Source organism: Scyliorhinus torazame, chromosome 3 (assembly GCF_047496885.1).
Source record: "Scyliorhinus torazame isolate Kashiwa2021f chromosome 3, sScyTor2.1, whole genome shotgun sequence".
Taxonomy (NCBI): Eukaryota; Metazoa; Chordata; class Chondrichthyes; order Carcharhiniformes; family Scyliorhinidae; genus Scyliorhinus; species Scyliorhinus torazame.
In genome coordinates this window covers 95,486,676-95,513,399 of record NC_092709.1, presented here as the reverse complement: position 1 = coordinate 95,513,399, position 26,724 = coordinate 95,486,676, and the positions used below count along the sequence as shown (strand labels likewise).

Here is a 26,724-nt window from a genome sequence, read left to right as displayed (position 1 = left end):
CGTAGCAGGCACATCCACCATCTCTGAAGATGCCTCATTGGGTACCCTATTCGCTAATATCCTACTAGCATTAAACTTCTTGGCCCAGACTTTTGCCATGATGGAGAGGCTCTCCACGAAAATCCTGGAAATGGCCAAAATTTCAAAGTCCTCATCCCAGAACCCAGCAGTTCCCATCTTTGCAGGCCTGGGACCAGAGTTGGACTGGGTTTTGCACATACGTTTTAAAAAATAAATTTTGAGTACCCAGTTATTTATTTTTTTCCAATTAAGGGGCAATTTAGCGTGGCCAATCCACAAAGTCCCCTTTGTCTAAAGTGAATATGATTATGCACTTTTGTATGCACAAACGCATTGGAACTGTCAACTTGTCAAAGAACTGTCTATGACCGTTCAGCTGTCAAGGAACTAATCAGGTAAGTTGGCACAGAGGGGTGAAGTGAAAAGTGGGCTGGGTGGGAGACATTGGCTGGCATGAGTTGGCACTAAGTTGGTGTGGGGGTATGAGGAGACATGTGCCTTGGCATAGATTGTCATGAATGGGGCATAAGGAGTATGTGGAGGGTTGAGGGCTGTTTATTTTTTTAATCAACCACAGTGTGGAGCACAGAGGCAGGCCTCCGCAGCTGATAGCCTCCTCACTTGTTCTGCGGCTGTCCTCTCAGATTGCTATTTCAGCTCAACTTCCTGTCCTGCTGCATATCTGACCTGCGGATGGACATTTTTAAAAATTCCGTCCATATGATAGGAATTCTCCCGTCTCTGCGCACCTGATCGGGGATGAAAATCTGGACCACTGTCTTTATCTAAATTACTGCACTGTTCTATTGTGCTGACTTTTCTCTTCAGATTTCTAAATCTCCCTTCCTCTGAATCCTCCCTCTTCCCTCTTTGGTTAAAGTCCTGTTCATAGCCCTAACTAAATGATTCATCAGAACACTGATCCTAGTCCTAGTATAAGTGAGCCCATCCTAATAAAACAGCCTCCTCTTTCCGAAGTTGGTACCATTTTGAGCGTCTTGTTGGACCATGTCATGTGGAATGAAGAATCAGCTGCACAATGTTGGACTGGAGTTGTGTGTAAATCAGACTGGCTATGACTCCCTAAACTCCAATGATTTTATTGTACTAATTTCAATATAGCGCTATGACATATTCCATGTCCACTTGAGAGGGAACAAAGGCCCTTGTTTTTCGGCACAACATCGAGGGCCGAAGGGCCTGTTCTGTGCTGTACTGTTCTATGTTCTATGTTCTATTTCAAAGTGGTATAAAATGTTCAAATCAGATCTGACCTTTCCGTGTCCTGGAATCACTTTGTTACAATATGGAGTATATCATCATGATTTTTAATCTAGAAACTTTGATACCCTAATTGCATACATCTGGGAGGAGACTTTTCTGAACAGATTTAGGATTCCTTTAAAAGGCGGGCGTGATGAAAATAGTATTGTATCTATCCTTGCACTACACTGTTTGAGCCAAGAGTAAGATACCATTACTTCTTCAGATGTTAGAAAATACTGGTCCACATGTCATTAGATATTTTAGGGAGAGAAGGTTGTTCATGTCCCAGATTTGCGTAAAATCCCAGAGGCAGGCAGCACTGCAGACTACAACCTGTCGGGTCCACATGGCATTCTTCATTGATATTGTTCCTCATTGGTCACCTTATCTACCTATCTAGATACATGGACAGGCACTCCCAAGGTCTCTCCGTTCTCCACGCTTCTGTGTCCTACCATTTATTGTGCATTCTCTTGCCTTGTTAGCCTACTCCAAATACATTACTTCATATTTCTCTGGATTGAGCTCCATTTGCCTCTAACTAGTTCCATTGCTATCTTCATGCAATCTACATCTTTCCTCTTCACTATGAATCATATAGCTAGTTTTTTCATTGTTAGGCTCCCAGGGTGCAGTTGGGTGCCTGGTTTCTGGCCAAGTTTCCCAGAGATCTGGAAACCTAAAAGCTAAATGGTGATGTCAGCAATTGACTGCAGAACTTTAAGTGCTTTATAGAGTCTCCTTGTGAGCTTGGAGAAACAGCGTGCCCCTCTCAACCCCTGAAAGAAACTTTGGCCTTTCTCCTTCCAGCCGATCCTTGCTGCCACGATCAACCATCCAACCCCAAACCTGGCCTTTTCCTTCCTGCCGATTGCCAGGATCCAACTCCCATCAACAACCAATCTCATCGAATTGTTGGGCACCATCCCCAAATGGCCCCTGGTGTGGCCTCTTGCCGTTTGCATTCTTGCCTGACAGCAGGCCAGGATGATAATCCGGCTGCCTGCTGAGCAGGAAATAGAAGAAAAATTGCTATTCAGGTTTAGTAGTTAAATTCAGCAGGACATCTGCACTCAAGATTTTTGGTTCTCCAACAGCACTCCATCCTTCACTCCCCATTAACATAGGAGCCCTCGTGCTGGCATTCACATTTGTAAAAAGTACAGAGTAAATTCAGAATAACATTGTCTGGGCTGAACATTGACAACTTCAGGGGAGCATTCAACTCCTGTGCCATCTTTTCCATTGTCCACACCAGCCATGCTTAATGGCATCTTTTAATGAGATTGCCAGATTGGCTGAATTAAGAGGAATTTTGCATTATGCTCTCAGAGCTGGACAGCTGAAATTAATTTCGCCACACATCTTGAATCCAGCAGGGGGAGAAAGATTCCAAATTTTCAGCCTGGGTTCGGTTTAACACAGCTCGCAGATAGAGGTTTTTGGACCATTGTACTGTGCAGTTCATTGGGCGCCTAGCTGTGTTGAACTTTGCGTCTTCATCTTGTTTATCTCAAAAAGATGTGTGTTTCTACATTTTACAGGATATTTTCATTTGGTGTTTAGTCTTGCAGGTCACCTGATTGAGTGCGGAGCCCAGTGCACTGGTGGAATATTTACAGATTGGCACCGAGTTCCTGACTGGTAGAAACTAATATTTACATTTTCCTCTTTTTTAAAAAATCAGCAACACCTATTTTTCTTGATTTTGATGCATGTCTGCTCATGTCTTTATAATTATATTCATGTTAAGTTTTGAAATGTTATCATTCAAATCACCACCTTGTTTGTATCAGATAGTAAAGTGCAAGATGAACAAATGCACCACTGTGCTTTCAATTACAAAATATAATTGGAATTTGTATTTATCAATAGCTTTACACTGGAGTACTTGTTGGTTTAATTAATGACCTAGAAATTAATTTAAGGGCAGCATGGTGGCGTAGTGGATAGCACTGCTGCCTCACGGCACTGAGGTCCCAGGTTCGATCCTCTGGGTCACTGTCCGTGTGGAGTTTGCACATTCTCCCCGTGTTTGCGTGGGGTTCGCCCCCCACAACACAAAGATGTTCAGGTTAGGTGGATTGGCCATGCTAAATTGCCTCTTAATTGGTAAAATGAATTGGGTACTCTAAAAATTTTTTTAAAGAAATTAATTTAATATGTAAATATGTCACAAATATATAGTTTGTAAGGTTATGTTTTACAATTGTCTTTTAATTTACGGTAAAATTGACGAATAAAGGGGATTATGTGAGCTAAATTCTGCCCAACAAAAACTCGATTGTTAAAAGGTTGTTTAAAGGGAAAAAGATTAAACTTGTGTTTAACACCTGGAGACAATGGCAGGAGCATCTATGATGACTGTAGGTAGATTAGTCTCCATCTTAGGGAAGTTTTAGAAATGTCAGGTTTTGTAAATGATTATATTTAAAATTGTCTATTTAATTCCAATTGGGTTGGGCTCTAGAGGATAAGTAATTAGTATTTCTAGCTGGATACAAGGCCCATGTCATTTATATTACAATGGAGATGCGCTTTAGGAAGGAAAAGTCAAGGGCAGCACGGTGGCGCAGTGGGTTAGCACTGTGGCCTCACGGCGCCGAGGTCCCAGGTTCGATCCCGGCTTTGGGTCACTGTCCGTGTGGAGTTTGCACGTTCTCCCTGTGTTTGCGTGGGTCTCGCCCCCACAACCCAAAAATGTGCAAGCTAGGTGGAATGAACACGCTAAATTGCCCCTTAATTGGAAAAAATTAATTGGGTACTCTAAATTTATTTTTTAAAAAGGAAGGAAAAGTCTATTTAATGTCATTATATTATTGGGTTGATATCGCTGAACCTTATAGGCAGGTCAGTCTGTATAAATCTGAGAGCTGAGAGAAAGAGGCAGCCAGTCCTGCACCTGAAGCAGGGAAAATGCTGTCTTTATTATTCAACCATTTAGAAGATGGATGGGAGCTTGTGCTCAGAATGAAAGTACCCAAGTTTGTGAGTAATTGATTGAGGCTTCAAGTTTCACCTAGCTTTGGCAAGAGGGAAGAATCTCCACAATGATGGTCACTTCTCAGAAAGGAAAAAGGAAGCAGATCATCTGAAGTGGAAAATAGCTTTGGATTGATTTCGGGAGAAAGGGTCCACTTAAAGTAGTGTTCTTCAAACTTTTTTTCCCCGGGACCCCCTTTTACCAACCAACCAACCTTCCTGACCCACGCCGGCTAATTTTCGCGACCCATGCTGAATGATCTTCACAACACACCATTTCTGCCTATCTTTAAAGCGACAAGTGAGCCTGCTTTGTTCTCATGATCTCACTCCAAACAGGTTCACAGGCGGAGAGGACAATGTGCATATCAGGCGCAGAGTTCAACCAGTTCCTTTGTGCTGTCTTCATCTTTGTGAGGATGGAAAATCCAACCTTGCACATGTAGGTCGATGTGGAGGGCATTAGCAACACAATGCTTGTTTTACTCAGCACTGGATACTTCTCGGAGACGCAAATCCAGAATGCTGACAGCCTCAAGGACTTGTGGTGTGTTTTTAATGTGCTGTCACAGGTGAGGCACAGAAGTTCAGTCTCTTCATTTGGAGTCAGCTGTAAGTTAATAATTGACTCTGGGGTCTCAAACGCAGAAGGATTTTTCACCCACCGCTTCTCTCTCAAAATCTGAAACTTCCATGGAAAGTAGCGACAAAAGCTATTGATCAGCACAGCCAGATGTGACTGAATAAGGTTTACCGGTCTATTGACAGTTCCCTTACTAATACTGTTTTCTTCGATGTGTCATAGTAGTGTGGAGAACACGTAGTAGTTTTGGCTTTGTGCCAAACATTTGGAAAGCATCTATTTCTTCACTGTGCTGAAAGCAATAGTCATCCTTCCCTTGCAATTTGAGGTTCAGTTCATTTAGAATTGAAAAGATGTCTGCAAGGGAAGACATAGTTCGCATCCAAGTTTCATCAGCAAACAAATCAGCCAGAGCGGACGATTTCTCAAGGAGGAAAGCGTGGATTCCATACCTCAGTTTGTAAACTCTGACAGCACCCGACCCTTTGACAGCCAATGTACATCTGTGTGGAACAATAAATTTATGTGCTTGGTCCGCATATCGGAACACAGAGCCTCAAAAAGCCCGGTATTGAGTGCGCTGCTTTTAATGAAATTCCCAACTTTCACAATTCCTTTCAACACCTTCAAGATTGGATGGAATTCCTTTCGATGGCAGTGCCTCGCAGTTAATAAAACAATGATTTCAAACAATGTCCTGACCAGCTGCCTCCTTAATCCTTACTATAACTCCGCTGTTTTTCCCAGTCATGTTGGCTGCTCCATCACTTGTGTTTCCTCTGCAACGAACCCAGTTGATCCCGCACTTTTCAACCACGTAACTATTCAATGCTTGAAAAATCTCTGCACCAGTCATGTTGATTGGTAAAGTCAGGCAACACAGCAAATCCTCTACAAAATTATGTCAAACATACCTAATGTAAATTAGCAAGGTTTTATTCAAAGCTTTTATTGGAGACTTTTGTTCATGACAAGTCTAATCCTCATTCAGAGCAGTTGTACAGTTGCATTAATCATAGCTGTGGTTATAAATAATTTACACCTTTTTACTATCCATGGCAGGAACATTTCCCGGCTGCCAGAGTGGCAGTGCCAGGTTCCCAAGCGCCATGGTGGCACTGCCAAGGTCAGGGTGAGAGGGATCCGTGTCCATGCAATGAGGATGGGGGAGGTTTGAAGGGTGGGCGCGTGCAGGGCATGTAAGATGGGGCCTCCATGAGGTTGGAAGGGTGATGGGGGTGTCCTAGAAGGGTGTCCTCGCTTGGCGGTGTGGGGTACTGTCCATGTATGTGTGGGGGGGTGAGATTGCCCATGGGAGGTGGGTGTGGGGGATCCACAAACTCACTTGGAGATCGGGGAATCCTTTCAAAATGGCAGCCCGATCTCTGAGTTCAGCTCCCAGTGCTAAAAAAAATTCTAAGTGTGGGCTAAACCGGTGACAAACTCCCCAGAGCCTAAAAACATGACGAAGTGTCATTGGATAGCAGTGGGGAAAATTCCTGAAAGACCCTCCACAAATTAACTTAAAATTTTAGGAGAGTCGCACCCAAGGTCTCCGTGTGAAGCTGCCCGTGCCGATGAGGAGGCAGCTCAAGTTTTTCCTGAGACATTAGATCATAGAATTTACAGTGCAGAAGGAGGCCATTCAACCCGAGTCTGCACCGGCTCTTGGGAAGAGCACCCTACCCAAGCCCACCCCCCCCACCCTATCCCCATGACCCAGTAACCCCACCCAACACTAAGGGCAATTTTGGACACTAAGGGCAATTTATCATGGCCAATCCACCTAACTTGCACATCTTTGGACTGTGGGAGGAAACCGGAGCACCCGGAGGAAACCCATGCACACACGGGGAGGATGTGCAGACTCCGCACAGACAGTGACCCAAGATTGGTTGAAATCATTGAGGAGGGTGGGTATTGTGCTTGCCAAGTTTTTAAAGTTGATGAAACTGAACTCTTTGGGGGCGGAAATTGCCATTGAGAACCTACATTACCAAAGAGGAAAACCCCATGCCATATTTCAAAGCTGCTAAAGATCGGCTCCTTCTTGTGCTCGGTGCCAATGCTGCGAGTGATTTTAAACTGAAACCTTTGCTTGTGTTCGTCAGAAAACCACAGGGCCTTCAAGCAATATTCCAAGGCATTTCTCCCTGTGATGTGGAAATCAGTTGTAATGTGTGTCAATACGAATATCTTTGAGGATTGATTTTGTGCCAGGTGTCAGTGAATATTGCAGCAGAGTAATATTGCATTTAGAACATTGTTACTCCTCAACAATGTTGCTGGTCACCCAACCATTCTTAATGACATGCACCCTGGCATAATTTTTGCCCCCTAAAACCACCTCACTGTTGCAACCCACGGACGAAGGGATAATTGAATTCTTTAAAGCCATCAGGGCAACTGAGAAAAAAAGGCGGACCAAGGAATTCTGGAAGGACTTCAACATTTAGTATGCATTAAGAATATAGGTGAGGCATCGAATGAAGTCACACAATCACATTTACATGGTGTTTGGAGAAAATGTGTCCTGAGTTTATATATGACCGCCGAGGCATTATGGACACTGGAAGAGGTGACCAGAACTGTTGTCAAAATGGGCGAAGAACTCAACTTAGACATTAACCCAGAGGATGTCGATGAGTTGCTGGCATCACATTCTGAAGAATTAACTAATGAGGTCCTCTTTGAATTGGAACAGCAACGAGTGGGAGAGAAAGAAGATGCAACCACTGTTGAATAGATTCCTCCTCGTAAAGTCTTAACTGCACACGTATTGGCTGAGGCATTACAATATTTGGAACCCACCATGTCCCTATTTGAGGAACATGACCTCAACATTGATTGCAGTGCATTATGTGATTAGGGGCATATACAACATGTACAGCTGCTACAAGGAGAAGAGAGCATCTGTCCAAACTTCCTTGGACACTTTCTTTAAGAAAGCAGAGAAGACTCCCAGAAAACCCTGAAGCCAAGAATCCTCAGAAGGCTCCAGGGAACGTCCCTTCAAAATCTCCAACCGAAGTCCAGACCGACCCACGTGCCCAGGAATGAGGAAGACAAATTGCTATAAGGTTTTAAAAATGTGTCTGTGGTCTTTAGATAATTTGTAGGTAATGTACACTATATACCTGTACATTTCTATGATTTTTTTAATGTCAATAAATTTGTTCCTGTTGATATATTACTCATCCATAATTAATTGATGATAAAATTCTGGGTTATTTTGTTGAAAATAGTGAACAAACCGCCATTTTGTATTTATGAGAAAATCAGTTCTGAGTTCTGACATTTCGACACAGGATGCATTTTTCAGAAACCAATAATGTCGTAAGTCCAAGCACTGCCTGTATATGGATTAGTTAGTCCATTACATTTTCATGTCTTTTTATTAGATAGTATTGCACCCTAAATTTGAATAGCAATTGCTTTTCTGTTTAAATCCTTGTTTCATCCATTTCCAGGGATAACATTGGTTTTCCAGTGGTTGAGTGTTCCTCTGATGGGAGCTTTGTCCTTTCTAAACCACCTAAAACTGGAGGACTGGTATCATTCGGGACTGTTGCCGAGCAGCTTGTATATGAAATAGGTGATCCCCGACGTTACCAATTGCCTGATGTCATCTGTGATTTCTCTGAGGTTACCCTGTCGGAAATACCAGGTCTGCTGTTTCTATCATTTCTTTCATATGCAGAAATCTATATTTTAAATGGATGGCATTGGAGGCTGCAAACATTAATTTACCTACCGCTGCATCTCAGGCAGATAAAAAGATCCCCATTTCATAAAATGTGGTGGAGAAGCTGTTCGCTGTATTGTACTATATTTAAATACAGCATAAAAGTTCCAGCAACCATTAACCATAAATTGTCACTCTGCAAGACATAAGAACATAAGAACTAGGAACAGGAGTAGGCCATCTGGCCCCTCGAGCCTGCTCCGCCATTTAATGAGATCATGGCTGATCTTTGTGGACTCAGCTCCACTCTCCGGCCCGTACACCATATCCCCGAATCCCTTTATTCTTTAGAAAGGCATCTATCTTTTTCTTAAAAATGTTTAAAGAAGGAGCCTCAACTGTTTCACTGGGCAAGGAATTCCAGAGATTCACAACCCTTTGGGTGAAGAAGTTCCTCCTACACTCCGTCCTAAATCTACCTCCCCTTATTTTGAGGCTATGCCCCCCTAGTTCTGCTTTCCCCGACCAGTGGAAACAACCTGCCCGCATCTATCCTATCTATTCCCTTCATAATTTTATATGTCTCATTAAGATCCCCCCCGCATCCTTCTAAACTCCAATGAGTACAGTCCCAGTCTACTCAACCTCTCGTCATAATCTAACCCCCTCAACTCTGGGATCAACCTAGTGAATCTCCTCTGCACTCCCTCCAGTGCCAATATGTCCTTTCTCAGGTAAAGGAGACCAAAACTGAACACAATACTCCAGATGCGGCCTCACCAACACCCTATACAATTGCAGCATAACCTCCCTAGTCTTGAACTCCATCCCTCTAGCGATGAAAGACAAAACTCGATTAGCCTTCTTAATCACCTGTTGCACCTGCACACCAACTTTTTGCGACTCGTGCACCAGCACACCCAGGTCCCTCTGCACAGCAGCATGTTTTAACATCTTACCGTTTAAATAATAATCCATTCTGCTGTTATTCCTACCAAAATGGATAGCCTCACACTTGGCAACATTGAATTCCATCTGCCAGACCCTAGCCCATTCACCTAACCTATCCAAATCCTTCTGCAGACTTCCAGTATCCTCTGCACTTTTTGCTTTACCACTCATCTTAGTGTCGTCTGCAAATTTTGACACATTGCACTTGGTCCCCAACTCCAAATCGTCTATGTAAATTGTGAACAACTGCGGGCCCAACACTGATCCTTGAGGGACCGCACTAGTTACAGGTTGCTAACCAGAGAAACACCCATTTATCCCCACTCTCTGCTTTCTGTTAGTTAACCAATCCTCTACCCATGCTACCACTTTACCCTCAATGCCATGCATCTTTAGTTTATGCAGCAACCTTTTGTGTGGAAAACTTGTCAAAAGCTTTCTGGAAATCCAGATATACCACATCCATTGGCTCCCCGTTATCTACTGCACTGGTAACGTCCTCAAAAAATTCTACCAAATTAGTCACACACGACCTACCCTTTGTGAACCCATGCTGTGTCTGCCCAATGGGACAATTTCCCTCCAGGTGCCCCGATATTTCCCCCTTAATGATAGATTCCAGCATTTTCCCTACAACCAAAGTTAAGCTTACCGGCCTATAATTACCCGCTTTCTGCCGACCTCCTTTTTTAAACAGTGGTGTCACGTTTGCTACTTTGCAATCCTCTGGGACCACCCCAGAGTCTAGTGAATATTACTACTAAATTATCACTAGTGCGTTTACAATTTCCCTAGCCATCTCTTTTAACACTCTGGGATGCATCCCATCAGGGCCAGGAGACTTGTCTACCTTTAGCCCCATTAGCTTGCCGAATACTGCCTCCTTAGTGATTACAATCATCTCAAGGTCCTCACCTATCATACCTTTAACACTTGTGGGAAACTAGAGCTTTCAAGAACAAGAAGGATACATTTTTGTACGGTAACAGTATCAAGGCATTTTGAGCCAAGATAGACAAATGAAACCAAAGTATAGATCAGCCATGATCTTACTGATTGGCGAACAGGTTGAAGGGACAGAATTACCTACTCCTGTTCCTAAATGGGAAAAATCTAACCTGGTACAGGTGCACATATCCTCTAGTACTCGAACAGGCGCCTGAGTGTGGCGACTAAGGAATTTTCACAGTAACTTCATTATAGTGTTAATGTAAGCCTACTTGTGACAATGTGGTGGTATGTATTAGGCGTAGTACGGTACCTGTGATGCCGAGAGGCTATTGGTAGACAGACACTGGGTCCTGATTGGATCTGCTGCCTTCTGGCTCCACCCAGTAAGGCGGAGTATAAGAACCCGGGTTCTCCCAGCAGCCACATTCTGTAACTGAGCTGCTGGGGAACAAGTCTGCTTAATAAAGCCTTTGATTGACTTCATCTCTTCTCGTCTCGTAAGTAATTGATTGTGCTACAATTTATTAAGCAGACTTAAAAAGACTATGGAGCTCCGGATCGCCCCGGAGTGTCTGCGAATCAGCCCCCATGCAGTAAACTCAGTGGCCGTATTTAAACACTGCCTAGCGTGTTTCGAGGGATACCTCCGAACGGCCCCCTGCCGGATCACAGAAGACCAGAAAATGCAGGTCCTGCACTCCAGGGTGAGCCCGGAGATCTACACGCTCATCGAAGAGGTGGAGGATTTCCCGACGGCGCTCACCATGCTGAAAGGAGTCTACATTCGGCCCGTAAACCAAGTCTACGCACGCCAGCAACTCGCGATGAGACGGCAAATCCACGGAGAATCGCTGGATGAGTTCTACAGCGCGCTGCTAATATTGGGAAGGAACTGCAACTGCCCATCGGTGAGCGCAAACGAACATACGGAGCTCCCAATCAGGGATGCTTTTGTGGCAGGTATGACCTCATCCCAAATTTGCCAGCGACTGCTGGAGAGAGACTCACTAGGGCTCACGGAGGCATGGGCCCTTGCGGCCTCCCTTGATGTGGCCTCACAAAATGCCCGTACTTACGGCCCCGACCGCGCGGCAGCCCCTTGGGCTCCGTGGACCCCCGCTGCGACCGACTCCCCGGCACCCCCCATCCCCCCACAAGCCTGCACGGCCAGAGCACCAGACCACCCGGGGGGGCCCCGCTGCTATTGTTGCGGGCAGTCGAAACACCCCCGGCAGCGCTGCCCGGCCTGCTCGACCATCTGTAAAGGTTGCGGCAAGAAGGGCTACTCGGCGGTGTGCCAGTCCCGGAGGGTCGCCGCAATCTCCGGGGGAGAACGGGGACAGCAGACTCAACCCCCCCAACGATCCATGTGCGGCCAACGGGCGCCGCCATTTTGGGTCCTGGACTCCACGCGGGGAGGATGGGCGCCGCCATCATGTGACCCTCCGGACACGTGCGATCCATGGGCGCGGACATTTTTTCCGCCCCCGACCGCGTGCGATCCATGGACGCCGCCATCTTGGCTGATAGCCAAGGACCCCAGCATGGACGGCTCCACGGGGTCTGAAAAAAACGCCCCGATGCAGCAACCACGACTGGCTTCGGTGACCCGGGACCAGTCGCGGCCCCGGACGCTCCAAACGGCAACAACGACAGTGCTGGTTAACAGGTACGAAACGCCATGCCTGATCGACTCTGGGAGCACGGAAAGTTTTATCCATCCGGATACGGTAAGACGTTGTTTTCTTTCAATCCATCCGAGTACCCAAAAGATTTTCCTGGCAGCGGGATCCCATTCCGTAGAAATCAAAGGGTTCTGCATCGCGAACCTAACAGTGCAAGGGAGAAAGTTTAGGAATTATCGGCTTTATGTCCTCCCCCACCTCTGCGCTCCCACTCTCCTCGGGTTAGATTTCCAATGTAACCTCCAGAGCTTAACGTTCCAATTCGGCGGCCCTATACCCCCACTCACTATCTGCAGCCTCGTGACCCTCAAGATTGAACCGCCTTCCTTGTTTGCGAACCAAACCCCAGATTGCAAACCCGTTGCCACAAGGAGCAGATGGTACAGCGCCCAGGACCGAACGTTTATCCGGTCTGAAGTCCAGCGGCTGCTGAAGGAAGGCATAATCCAGGCCAGCAATAGTCCCTGGAGAGCCCAGGTGGTAGTTGTAAAGACCGGGGAGAAGCAGAGGATGGTCATAGACGATAGTCAAACCATCAATAGGTACACGCAGCTAGATGCGTACCCTCTTCCCCGCATATCCGACATGGTCAATCGGATTGCACAATACAAGGTCTTTTCCACCGTGGACCTTAAGTCCGCATACCATCAGCTCCCCATCCGCCCGAGTGACCGCAAGTACACGGCCTTCGAGGCAGACGGGCGGCTCTACCACTTTTTAAGGGTCCCATTTGGCGTCACTAATGGACCGAATGGTTGACCAGCACGGTTTGCGGGCCACGTTCCCATACCTCGACAACGTAACCATCTGCGGCCATGACCAGTAGGACCACTACGCCAACCTCCGCAAATTCCTCCAGACCGCTAATGCACTGAACCTCACCTATAATGAGGAAAAATGCGTGTTTAGCACCGACCGTCTAGTCATCCTTGGCTACGTGGTGCGTAATGGAGTGATAGGCCCCGACCCTGAACGCATGCGCCCCCTTATGGAGTTCCTCCACCCCCACTGCTCCAAAGCCCTGAAACACTGCCTGGGCTTCTTCCCTTATTACGCCCAGTGGGTCCCCCACTACGCGGACAAGGCCCGCCCGTTAATTCAGGCCACTACCTTCCCCCTGTCGACAGAGGCCCGCCAGGCCTTCAGCCGCATCAAAGCGGATATCGCAACGGCCACGATGCATGCAATCGACGAGTCGCTCCCCTTCCAAGTCGAGAGCGACGCATCCGACGTAGCTCTGGCAGCCACTCTCAACCAAGCGGGCAGACCCGTGGCCTTTTTCTCCCGGATCCGCCACGCTTCAGAAATCCGCCACTCCTCAGTGGAAAAGGAAGCCCAAGCCATATTGGAAGCTGTGCGACATTGGAGGCATTACCTGGTCGGCAGGAAATTCACTCTTCTCACTGACCAATGGTCGGTAGCCTTTATGTTCGATAATGCACAGCGGGGCAAAATCAAGAACGACAAGATCTTGAGGTGAAGGATCGAGCTCTCCACCTATAACTATGAGATTTTGTACTGTCCCGGAAAGCAGAACGAGCTGTCCGATGCCCTATCCCGCGGCACATGTGCCAACGCACAGGTAGACCGCCTCCAAGCCCTCCACGAGGACCTCTGCCACCTGGGGGGTTACTCGGTTCTACCACTTTGTGAAGACCCACAACCTCCTCTACTCTGTTGAGGAGGTCCGAACAGCCACCAGGAACTGACAAATCTGCGCAGAGTGCAAGCCGCACTTTTTCAGGCCAGATAGAGCGCACCTGATAAAGACCTCCCGACCCTTTGAGCGCCTCAGTCTGGATTTCAAAGGCCCCCTCCCCTCCACCGACCGCAACACGTACTTCCTAAACGTGGTGGATGAATACTCCCGTTTCCCTTTCGCCATCCCCTGTCCCGACATGACCGCGGCCATGGTCATTAAAGCCCTCTGCACCATCTTTACACTGTTCAGTTTCCCCGCATACATCCATAGCGACAGGGGGTCCTCCTTCATGAGCGACGAACTGCGTCAATTCCTGCTCAGCAAGGGCATTGCCTCAAGCAGGACGACCAGTTACAACCCCTGGGGAAACAGTCAGGTAGAGAGGGAGAACGGTACGGTCTGGAAGACCGTCCTACTGGCCCTACGGTCCAGAAGTCTCCCAGTTTCCCGTTGGCAGGAAGTCCTTCCGGATGCCCTCCACTCCATCCGGTCGCTGCTGTGTACCACAACTAATCAAACGCTTCACGAGCGCCTCCTTGTCTTCCCTAGGAAGTCCTCCTCCGGAACGTCACTTCCGACCTGGCTGGCAGCCCCAGGACCCAGCTTGCTCCGAAAGCATGTGCGGGCGCACAAATCGGACCCGTTGGTCGAGAGGGTTCATCTTCTCCATGTAAACCCCCAATACGCCTACGTGGCATACCCTGACGGCCGACAGGACGCGGTCTCCCTGCGGGACCTGCCGCCCGCCGGAACCACACACACCCCCCCAATACCAATCACCCCCTCCCTCCTGCCGGCGCACCCCACGGCCGCTCCCTTCCCGGGTGGATCGGTCCTCCTCCCGTGCCCGCCCAGGAGTAGTGAAACAGGAACAAACAGCACGACGCTCCCAGAGACGATAGTGCCCGAGCCAGCACCTGCACCACCACCGGGGCTGAGACGATCGACAAGGACGACCAGGGCACCCACTCGACTCGTGGAATCCGCGTGACAAAGCAAAACCTGTAAATAATTCAATAGCCCAGTAAAGCGGCAGTGTAAATAGTTCACCGTTGAGATCGATGCATAGCCACTGTGCTAAGATAATTCCAGTACCAGCTTTGTAAACCCCTACCACCATGCGACCCACCACCCCGCCAGGTTCTTTTTTAACAAGGGGTGAATGTGGTGGTATGTATTAGGGGTAGTACGGTACCTGTGATGCCGAGAGGCTATTGGTAGACAGACACTGGGTCCTGATTGGATCTGCCGCCTGCTGGCTCCACCCAGTAAGGCGGAGTATAAGAACCTGGGTTCTCCCAGCAGCCGCATTCTGTAACTGAGCTGCTGGGGAACAAGTCTGCTTAATAAAGCCTTCGATTGACTTTATCTCTTCTCGTCTCGTGAGTAATTGATTGTGCTACAGACAATAATAAAGATTATTATTAGACTGTGAGGCTAAAGCACATTGGCAAAGCAGAGTGCAGAGAGCTCCCTACCCAGAGTGGAAAATCGATCAATTTCGCAACATTTAACATATCTCATGTTGACAAAAATGCCTTTAAAAATAATCAATAATGGAATTATAGCAATACAGGAATTTTGAAAAAAAATTATTATTGGGATATGGATGTCTTTGGCAAGGTCAGCATATATTGCCCAACCCTAGTTGTTCTTGATTAAGTGCCGGTGAGCTATCTCCATGAACCGCTGCAGTCCGTGAAAAGATGAAGGTACTCCCACATTGCTGTTAGCAATTGGAAAACACTAATGCATTGCTCTTAGAATGGTGGATATATTTTCTTTAGCGAATGTAAAGTCTCGAAGCCAAGTTGCCGTTGAAACTTGGCAGCTGTTGAGTTGGGTTTGAGCCCAGGTATTTGTTTATCATGTCCAAAGATTCCCATTCATTTGCCCAGGTGAACTTTGCATTGAAGTCTTGTGTGGGACGGCCTTCTTGATGGGAGTCGTACCTTAGGTGGACTGAATAGATCAGCATGAAGTGGCAGGTCGGAGGCATTGAGAACTTTTTCTATCATTTTGTGGGTTTTGTGTGCTTGCATGTGTGTGTCTGCTTGGCTTGAGTCATCATGTGTTGCAATAATGTTCAAGTTTTGACAAGTCCTCATTTAAGGTCCGTTCCAAGGTGCCAAAGTTGGGGGCTTGAGTTGCGAGGCAGATGTCGTTGCAAATTTTGGGGAGGTAGTTTTTGGAAGATCATGGTGGATAGTGGCACTCCATATAATGGACCAGAATTTACATAGCCAGTGAACACATGATGTTTTGCCATTAATTAGACTTATTCTTGCCTACTTATTTTCAATGTGACCTTGCACTGAAAGTTTCTGGAAGTGCAAGATGCAAATGCTGTAGTATCTCTGCAGGGCATCTGGCATGTGAATGAGCAGAGCAAACAACTGGCTGCGGAAATGCCAAATTAACAAAGAGTGAAAGAAGACTGCATTGTTAGAAAGTGGAAAATTGGCATTATAAAGTTAATGTAATTTTTAAAGATCTCTGATAATTAAAAGCTGAAGGAATGATAGGTATGACCTGATAACCATTTCAAGGGTAAGGTGACCAAGGTGGGGACCTAAATATTCAAAGAATTTGACATTTCAGAAGGACAGAAAGCTAATGGGGTAGCTCTTATCAGTTATGGATGACATTAGATCAAGACATTGAATCAGTGAGCAGCACAGTGGTGCAGTGAGTAGCACTGCTGCCTCATGGCGCCGAGGTCCAAGGTTCGATCCCGGCTCTGGGTCACTGTCCGTGTGGAGTTTGTACATTCTCCCCGTGTTTGCGTGGGTTTCGCCCCCACAACCGAAAGATGTGCAGGCTAGGTGGATTGACCATGCTAAATTGCCCCTTAATTGGGAAAAAATGAATTGGGTACTCTAAATTTTTTTTTAAAAAAAGACATTGAATCAGTTTGGGCAGAGATAATGAATACTATACTTGTGGGAGTATTGTATAGGCCACCTAACAGTATCTACACTATAGCACAGAGTATGCAAGAAGGAATAGTGATGGTTTATAAGAAAGGGTACTGCAATTATCATGGGTGATTTCAACCTTGTGGACTGAATGAATCAGACTGTCAAAGGTAGCCCAGAAGATAAATTCATAGAGAATATTTGTGACAATTTCTTACAGCAGTACATTCTAGTGCCAGCTGTGGTGATATGCCTATGGTCTATATCATAGTTGGAAGGTGTGTGACCTCCAACCAGCAGGTGGTGGTCCAGACACTCCATGCGGTCGCTAAACCAAGGTCATGTGACCTGTGACTCCGATATAAAGGGAGACTCAGCCAGCCATCTTGAGAAGAAGATTGAGTGGATAATAAGACATACATGTGAATGGTCAGTGCTAGGTGCAAGTTCCAGAGGAATAGTTAGCAAACTCTATGATAACGTGCTCTGTAACAGATTGCTATCTTACCACACGAGACTCAATAAAAGATTCTGGTTTGGACAAGTCGCAGTGTTTGGTGGATTCCTTCATGAAGTACAAAAGACCAAAAGTACACAACACCAAACACAACTATTTTAAACCTGGTAATGTGCAAAGGACCAGGATTAATTAATGATATCATAGTAAAGGAGCCTCTAAACAACAGCAATTATAACATGATAGAATGTCACATTCAGTTTGAGAGTGAGAAAATGGCCCTGATTTCCTCAGACAAGGTGTGTTTCCTGACATTTAATGTCAGGGACATCATTAAAATAAATTAATATTGTCATTATCAGGCCCAGCTTCCAGAATCATCATCATCATCATCCCCCACCAGAAATTACACCTACATCAACGTGACAGCAGAACGACGTGAATCATAAGTGATCTCTGAAGGTGTGCACACCTTCCAGGGGGGCTCAGGTGAGTGCAGTGCTCAGGGAGTCATTCCCAGGCACAGTTCTAAGTTGCTGGCGGGACAGGCAAATAAGAGGCCACCCGCCACCAAAACGTCAACGTCTTGGGACCCGATCCTTCAAAGTTCTTTTGAGTGTTGCCCCATGTGGCGGAGAAAGCCACCATTGCCATTGGTGTCAATGCTACTTTTCTGGCCTTTGCCAATTTTCTGGAAAATCTCACCTTGTGGGTATAAGTATGGTCTTAAAGTTAAATAAAGACAATTGCAGGGATATAAAGACAAGAGTTGGCTAAAGTGAACTAGGAAAATAGGTTAAGAGGTAAATCAGTGGACAAACAGTGGTAGACATTTAAAGAGATATTTTGTAACTCTGACAAAGATTTATTCCAACAAGAAAGACAGGCTATGAGAAGGATGCACCATATATTAATAACCAAAGAAGTTAAGGATAGTATCAAGTTGAAAGAAAAAGCATACAATACTGTGAAGATTTGTGATAGATCAGACGATTGGACTGGTTTTAGAAACCAGCAAACAATGACTTAAAAATAATATGGTAGTAATTAGAGTATGGGGCAGCATGGTGGTTCAGTGGGTTAGCCCTGCTGCCTCACGGCACCGAGGTCCCAGGTTCAATCCCGGCTCTGGGTCACTGTCCTTGTGGAGTTTGCATATTCTCCCCGTGTTTGCATGGGTTCCGCCCCCACAACCCAAAGATGTGCAGGCTAGGTGGATTGGCCACGCTAAATTGCCCCTTAATTGGAAAAACAATGAATTGGGTACTCTAATTTTTTTATTTTAAGAAATTAAAGTATGAAGAAAGCTAGATAGAAATATAAAAGCAGGTAGTAAGACTTCCTACAGGTATTCAAAAAGGAAAGGTGTAACTAAAGTGAGTATTGTTTCTTTAGAGGATGAGACTAGGGAATTGATAATGGGAAACAAGGAGATGGCCAAAGCATTGAACAGGTATTTTGTGCCTTTCTTCACTGTAGAAAACACAAAAAACATCCCAACAATACCTGAAAATCAAGGGGTAAAAGGAAAGGAGGAACTTAAAACAGTCACAATCACTATGGAAAAGGTATGAGGAAAACACAGTTCAAATATTAGGGGTCTCCCATTTAAGACTGAGATGAGGAGAAATTGTTCTCTCTCAAAGGGTAGTTAGACTGTGAATTCTCTTCCTCTGAGAGTGGTGGCAGCTGCGTCATTGAATATATTCACCACTGAGTTAGATAGATTTTTAATCAACACCTAAGGGAGGCAGACAGGAAAGTGGAGTTGAGTCCACAATCAGATAAGTCGTGATCTTATCGAATGACAGCCAGAACAAGGGGCCGAATGGTCCACCGCTGCTCCTAATTCTTGTGTTTTTGTGATTGCATACTTGTAACAGTTATTTTTTTAGTGTCAGAGATATTGTTTAGTAATAATAAACAATTTTATCATATATAAAAGGTTCTTGGACTGAAATGGACAAATCCTAACCTTCTGCGATGAGTTTAGTTCATATTTACCCTTCAAGTAACGTCATGGTATTCACGTTCCAAGATGTGCGGGTTAGGTGGATTGGCCATGATAATTGCCCCTTAGTGTCCAGGGATGTACAGGTTAAGTTACGCGATGACGGATATAGGGTGGAGTGGATCAGTGGACCGAATGGCCTCCTGCACTGTCGGGATTCTCTGAGAATATATTTGAATGGTGTATCAAGAGAATCAGATATAATTTTTGTAAAGCTAGCAGCAAAGCAACACATCTTGGATAACAACTTCCAGATTTTTTCATTTACCTTTCCCAGGAGCTGCTGTGTGATTTGTACATAAATAATCCACGAGCCTCACCATTGTTTTGACAAGAGGAACTGGGGCATTAAATGCCCAGACTAGACTTCCTGGAGGCTAGTTGTTCCTCCACCAGGATGGAAGATAATCCAGCATGGAACTTTCAAATATATTTCTTAATTGTTGGTAATACAGTTGAATCAACAGATGCACAGAGAGGCAGATTGGCTTCTCACCATCATGACTGGGTGATTGTCTGCACATAGGATAAATGGCACAGAAATGGGCTGTTCAGCTCAGCCAGTCCATGCCAGTGTGTGGTGTCTAAGAGAGGCTATACATGGAAAACAATCCGTGCATTTAAGACTAATGTATACATTTGAATACTTTTTTTGAAAGGTTTCACTTCATTTGTTTAGCATTAATTCTATCTGATTATGTTTGTAAAACAATTTCTTTCCTTAATTAAGAACACATACCAAAGTGTAGAGTAGTATCACTGTCCAGAAGGTGCATTGAGACTAATCTTTAACATAAAGAGGGATGAGCAATTAATGTTGCCACCACTGAAAAATCATCCTCACTATCGTATCATGTAACAAGATCTCACACTGTGTGTAGCTCCCTCACTAATGAGGAATCTGAAACTCCCTCAGTGTAATACAGTTCTGCCCAGCGTGGATCAGGGCCCATCGGGGCAAAATCGAGATTCAAGTTGGTCATCCACCCAGTCTGCTCCCGATGGCGAGTTCCAGATCTTGCCCAAAAATGGCAAGAATAATGCAGCGGCTTCCCGGAAATTATCAGACTCCCCAGCGGGAAGTCACAGGGGCATCGTTTAGTACTCCTTTTCAAAAACGTGAAGCTGGCTACTGAGGGGAAGTGAAGAGCTGAGTAGCCATTTCTATTTTATGGCACACAGCTCAAGGGCACCGGTGCTGCTGCCCCATGCTCGGTGGGGGGAGGGGGGCGGCATGAGGGGCTTTGCATCTGTGAGGCCTTCAATCCATCTTTAAATATTGTGGAGGTCCATAACCGGGGCAACCACGGCTTCAGTTTGTCTGTCCTACCAAACTCTTCCAGGACAGAAACATGCTGAAGCTTCTCTCCTGAAATTCAATTTCACTCTCTTTCACTGTGAGCAGCCTCTAGCTTCACAGCTGAAGGCTATTGCAAATGAGGAATTAGCCTTGTTAGTTGTGAGGGCACTACACAGCTGCAGGTTGTGTGTGTTGCTTGCTCCTACTGGTGGCTGGTGGCTGGAGGCTGCTATTGCTGTTTCCTTCCTTTTTTGTAGCCGGAAAAAAGGACAATTTTTTTCTAAGATACCTGGGTCCTGGAACACCAGACTCAAGGTATGAGTCCAGAAGGCAATAGTTTAAAGCAAGAAAATGCTGTGGAACCTGGTCCGTGACATTGATCCAAATGGGCCACCTGCTGACACTGTTGAAGAAATGCTTTTGCAGATTGCTGATGCTTTTGTTGCTGATGTGGTGCATGCTGCATGTAACTGGATGTCACCGCGGATTAAACACCCTGGAAGTCAAGGATATTCAACTGCACCTTGAGCGCTGGTGGAATACGTAAATGCCAGGATTTGGTTCGGGTGAGATTGGGCCTTGTGGGAGGGCCTGCACAGCTGCGGCTCCTGGATGGAGAATGGCACTGATACGTGGAACAAGGAACACGTTGATGGACAGATCATTTCTCCGACAAAATTTTGGACATGATAGCACATTCTCAGGCTTATCCTCCGTTTCTGTTGTGAAATCTGCGAAGGGTGATGCCATGTATTTGTTTTTTTTGTGAAAGTGAGCTGGTATAGTTTTATATTGGTATCAATATGGAATGGTGATGTTTCTTTGTTTAATGGTTAGTGTAATATGTGGAATGTAACGTAGTTGGTTTTCAAATCTTTGTTACTGTTGACCGTTTAATAAACAAAATATTCTCAACTTTCAAGTGCCTTCTCAGAGGATGATTAGTGCACTGCATGTCCAGCAAAGTTTGATGCCTGAACAGTGTGTCTAAACTCTAGGAATGTCAGCACCACGAAGGCAGCTGCCAATCAACAGGGCTTCACCATTGAATATCTTCCCGCGGCCAAAGGTAAGTGTCTGGATGAGCAGAGGGCAACTGAGCATGGCCTCTCTATTTTTCCCGGCAGAGGTGTGGAGACTAGGGGCTTCTGATCTGGCTGGGGGCAAGTGTACAGAACAAGGAGCTGGATTCTCCGCCCCGCCGCGCCATATTTCTGTTTCACCCCGCCGGCGAGATGCTCCGTTACGGCGGCTAGTCAATGGGGTTTCCCATTGTGGGGCAGCCCCACACCGTCGGGAAACCCCCGGGCTGCCGGCAACCAGGGCATCCCGCCGGTGGAGAATCCAGCCCAAGGCTTGCCAGCACAATTGGCTCGCTGAGAGAAGGTGGGACAGTCATAGTAAGGATGGGGGAGGCTTGGGGGATTTGAAAGTCCCGGGATGGAAGCCCTCATGGATTGTTGGTCCCTCTTTCTCCAATTCCTTCCAGATGAAACTGTTTACTGGTGTAGATCCCGCGGAGGCTGCCCTCGCTGTGCTGGTGGCAGCCGAGGGGGCAGATGCTGTAGAGGCAGCAGCGACAACACAGGCCGGGGGCTGCACCCCATGTGAAGGAGGCGACCGCGCACTCTGACGACTCGGCCGCCTATCAAGCTGACGGGAGGCCAGTGACGGCCCAATGTGTACAGGCGTCGTTGGTTATTCCAAAGCTGACGTATAGCATATGTCACAGAAGACTGCATCTCAGCAGAGAGACAGTGCCTGACCTAACAGACATGGCACCCCGTGGTGGAGGAGGACACCCGCTACCGGTGCCCGTGAAAGTCACCGCAACCCTCAACCTCTATGCCACCAAGTCATTCCAGAGCTCCAGCGGGGACCTGTGTGGCTTATCCTAATCTTCCACCCACAGGTGCATCTGGGAGGTGACGAATGTGCTGTATGCCCGGGTATCAGACTATATCAACATCGACCTGGACCCGGCCTATCAAGATGCCCAGGCTGCAGGATTTGCCACCATCGCTGGAATGTCCAGGCCCAGGGGCGATCAATGGCACACATGTCACCTTGCGAAAACCAGGGCATCAGGGAGTGCCCTATATTAACAGGAAGGGGTTCTATTGCCTGAATGTTCAGATCATGTGCGACCACCGCCCTCAGAATAATGCATGTGTGCCCATTACCCTGGGAGCATGCATGACAGCTACATCCTGGGGAACTCGGAGATCCCGGTTTCGAAGACCACCCCAGGATGGCAAGTTGGCTCATGTGGGTCAAGGGATACCTGCTGAGGACAGGGCTGATAATGGCGGTGCAGCGGCCTGAGACCGAGGAAGAAACCCGACACATTAAGGCCCACTTTGCCACCCATGGTGTCATTGAGCCGTGCATCGGGCTGGTGAAAATGCAGTTCCGATGCCTTGACCACTCTGGTGTTTCCCTGCAGTACACCCCCCAGTGGGAATCCCACTTTGTGTGGCCTGCTGTGCTCACCACAATCTGCGGGATGACATGCTGGTAGGAGTTGGAGGGACATGTGGCCATGTCTGAGGAGGAGGTGGAGGCGGACCAGAATGGGCTGCAAGACGAGCCCGAGGAGCAGCCGGAGGATGAAGGACAGGCTGCAGGGAGGGTCCGACATTCAAGGAGGACCCGAGAGGCCCTCATCATCTCCAGATTGTCCTAGCTCAAGGCAGTGTCATTCAGCTCAACACCCCGCCTCCCTCACCCCCGCATTAACACAACCCCTCCCTTGTTTCCCCTCCCTAGAGTCTGTGTATCTCACTCCAGGGTCATGGACCTGTGCTGACACTGTCAGCTGGTCACTATACAAGGCAGGAGAGTGATGATAACACGTTGCAAGGAAAGCTCCAGTACTCCTCAGTTTATACCAAAGCCTGACTCCTGTCTTTCTGCTGACAGCACGCTCACACCCATCCTCTGAAGGGGGTCTGCATCGGGGGCATTTGGCCTTAGACCATTGTGCCTGGGGAGCAGGGTGTGGGAGTGCGGGCAGGTCCGCTGTGAAGATTAACCTGACATAGGCTTCATCTGTATGAGTGTGACATGTTTTAATAGTGAACATTTTACTGTGACAAATGACAAATTTCCATTCCCCTGAGCTACAGATAGTGACCTCACCAGTGCTCACTCAATGCTCCTCACTCTTCTTGATCCTCTGTGGTCTAGGTGTGTCCCTAGGATGCACATCAGGGGTGGAGGCAGCCTCCTGCCTTCCCCGCCCTGTGGCCTTTGATGTCCTTGGAGGACGTCCTCTCGAGGGCCTGGAGCACAGTGTCGCTGTGCCACACTGTTCTGCCCGCTGCTCTTGAGATGTGCCGGCATCAGGAGAGGGGGATTCAGAAGGATTGGAGGCTGCTGTAGTCTCCTTGGTGTCAGGCCCCGGGTTGGCCTCCAGCCCTTCCTCCTCCCTGATGGTGCCCGAAGGGCCCTGGGGGATTCCATGGGACTGGTGGGCAGTTGGAGTGAGCTCCAGAGGCCTCTGAGCCACTGGCGTGCCAGTCCTGGAGGCTTCCCATTGGCAGCGCCATGATACCGACCCTCTTCGCAATGGTCCTCAGTGACTGGGCTACGCTCTGCAGTGCCTCGGCAATGTCCACCTGCATCTCGGACATGCCCCTCAGTGACTGGGTCATGGTGACGAGGAGCTCCGCCATGGTTGTCACAGGCTGAGCCGTGTCTTGGACACCACCATTCAAGACGTAAATGTCGTGCTCCAGGTTTTCCAATGCGCTTGTCACCCTAGCAGTGTTGGCCTCGGTGCCACAGATCTCCTGCGCCTGAAGGGTTTGGGACTCCTCCAATCGGTCTTTCAGTCATGGAATGTCTCTGTCACCCCCTCCTGAATCTCACAGCTGTGTCTTACCATCAGCTCTGGGACAACCTTGTCTAGAGGCTCGGTACCTGGCTGGGACCCAGCTGTGTCCTGGGATCCAGCAGACCTCCGACTACTGTCTCACTTGGATGTTCCTTTCTCCACCTGATGTGCATCAGCAACGGTGTGGTGCTCTGCAGAAGCCTGTTCACTAATGCCACCCACCGAGGTGGTCTCTGCGCTGGTGGAAGGTGCGGGTGATAGCTGTGACGCCTCGCTGGTGGTCTCCTCGGAGCTCCAGATGGTGATCCTGCAAGACAATTGTGGTCAGTGAGAGGGAAGGATCATTTTCTCTGCCATGACCAACTCACTGAGATGGGTCATTTGGGTGAAGGGGCGGTGTGTCATCACCTGTCTGGCGCAGGCCAACCTCGCTGTCGTTGACTGCTCTCTCCTCGGGCAACCACGTGATTTCCAGGGCCTGTTCCTTATAGGGGATGAGGACTCTAATCTCTGGGAATCCCCCCCCCCCCACCACCACCACCACCAAGTCTTGGTCCTTTCCCGTTTATTATGGGCTATCTTCTCCTGCGGGGACAAACAGAATGCATTGTGAGCCACATGTTTGATGGGTCAGGGGGGCCCATGGCAGGTGGCATGTGTGGGTACTGCGCCTCGGCATGAAGGGATTGTGCTGGTGGGTAAAAGGAGATTCTGAGGAACAAGCGTGAAGATCGGATGTGGGGAGGGAGCGAGGTGTCAGCCAGTGGATTGATGGGGGGGGGGTTAGGAATTTGAGGGATGGCAGGCAGAACTGATGCCAGGAGAGAGGTGGCCATTTACTCGTTGGAGGTCGTTGGTCATCTTCCCACATTGGACCCTGGTCGTCAAGCTGCCCTCACTGCCAGCCACTGCCCCTGCCTCCCAGGCAGCATTGCTCACCCTGCTGCTGGTCTTCCGGCCCTGTCAGGAGATCAGGGTTCTCCGCCTCTCATCCACACTGTCGAGAAGCCCTGTGAGGTTGGAATCTCCAAAGCGAGGAGCAGGTCTGTGTGTTGACTGGGAGTGATTGGTGAGGTAGCATTTAAAAGCAGCTTCCCCTTGTTAGCGGCGAGCAGCTGAGATGCGAGTCGGGTGAATCAGACGGCGAGTGAGCCAGTAATGTCGAGAATCTCGTGGGGGCTCATTTTGGCACTAAGTGTCGTTAAATACGGTCGTCGAGAAACTCTGGGCCAAAGGCACCCAAAACCCGATGTTAACTTTGGTCCGCTGAATCGCACCTATTGATAATTGTTCAAATCTGTCCATGACAGTTTTGGTAGAAGTGACCACCACATAGTCTTTGTGGAGACAAAGTCCCATCTTCACATTGAGGATACCCTCCATTGTATTGTGTGGCACTACCACTGTACTAAATGGGATAGACTTCAAAAAGATCTAGCAACCCAAGACTGGGCATCCATGAGGCGCTGTGGGCCATCAATAGCTGTAGAATTGTATTCAGCCACAATCTGCAACCTCATGGCCCGGCATATCCCCCACTCAACCATTACCACCAAGCTAGGGATCAGTCCTAGTTCAATGAAGAGTGCAGGAGAGCATGCCAGGAGCAACATCAGGCATACTGGAAAATGAGGTGTCAACCTGATGAAGCGACAGCACAGGACTACTTGTGTGCCAAACAGCAGAAGCAGCAAGTAATAGACAGAGCTAAGCGATTACACAACAAACGCATCAGATCTAAGCTGTGCAGTCCTGCCACATCCAGCCGTGAATGGTGATGTACAATTAAACTCACTGAAGGAGGAGGCTCCACAAATATCACCATCCTCAATGATGGAGGAGCCCAGCATATATGTGCAAAAGACCAGACAGGCATTTGCAACAATCTTCAGCCAGAGTGTCGAGTGGATGATCCATCGCGGTCTCCTCTGGAGGTCCCTAGCATCACAGATGTCAGTCTTCAGCCAATACAATTCACTCACCAGGATATCAACAAATGGCTGAAGTCATGGATACTGATAAGGCTATGAGCCCTGACAATATTCTGGCAATAATACTGAAGACTTGTGGCCCAGAACTTGCCACACCCCTAGCCAAGCTGTTCCAGTACAGCTACAACACTGGCATCTACCGATCAATGTGGAAAATTGCCCAGGTGTATCCTGTACACAAGAAACAGAACAAATCCAACGCAGCCAATTACCGCCCTATCAGTCTACTCTCCATCATCAGCAAAGTGATGGAAGGAGTCGACAGTGCTATCAAGCGGCACTTACTCAGCAATAACCTACTCACGGATGCTCAGTTTGGGTTACGGCAGGGTCACTCAGCTCCTGACCTCATTACAGCCTAGGTTCCAACATAAACAAAAGTT

At 47.5% G+C, this 26,724-nt stretch overlaps 1 protein-coding gene across 2 annotated transcripts in view; it reads left to right on the top strand.

Moving 5' to 3' along the window:
* lratb.1 (lecithin retinol acyltransferase b, tandem duplicate 1) overlaps positions 1 to 26,724 on the top strand; it is a 270,816-nt gene that overhangs the window by 102,693 nt on the left and 141,399 nt on the right. For both annotated transcript variants that reach the window (XR_011940145.1, XM_072496002.1), the window contains exons 8-9: positions 2,854 to 2,931; positions 8,323 to 8,519. Coding sequence is in view for 1 of the 2 variants with exons in the window: in XM_072496002.1 (XP_072352103.1) it covers positions 2,854 to 2,931; positions 8,323 to 8,519 (275 nt within the window). In the remaining variant the exon portion in view is untranslated. The remainder of the gene's footprint in view (positions 1 to 2,853; positions 2,932 to 8,322; positions 8,520 to 26,724) is intronic.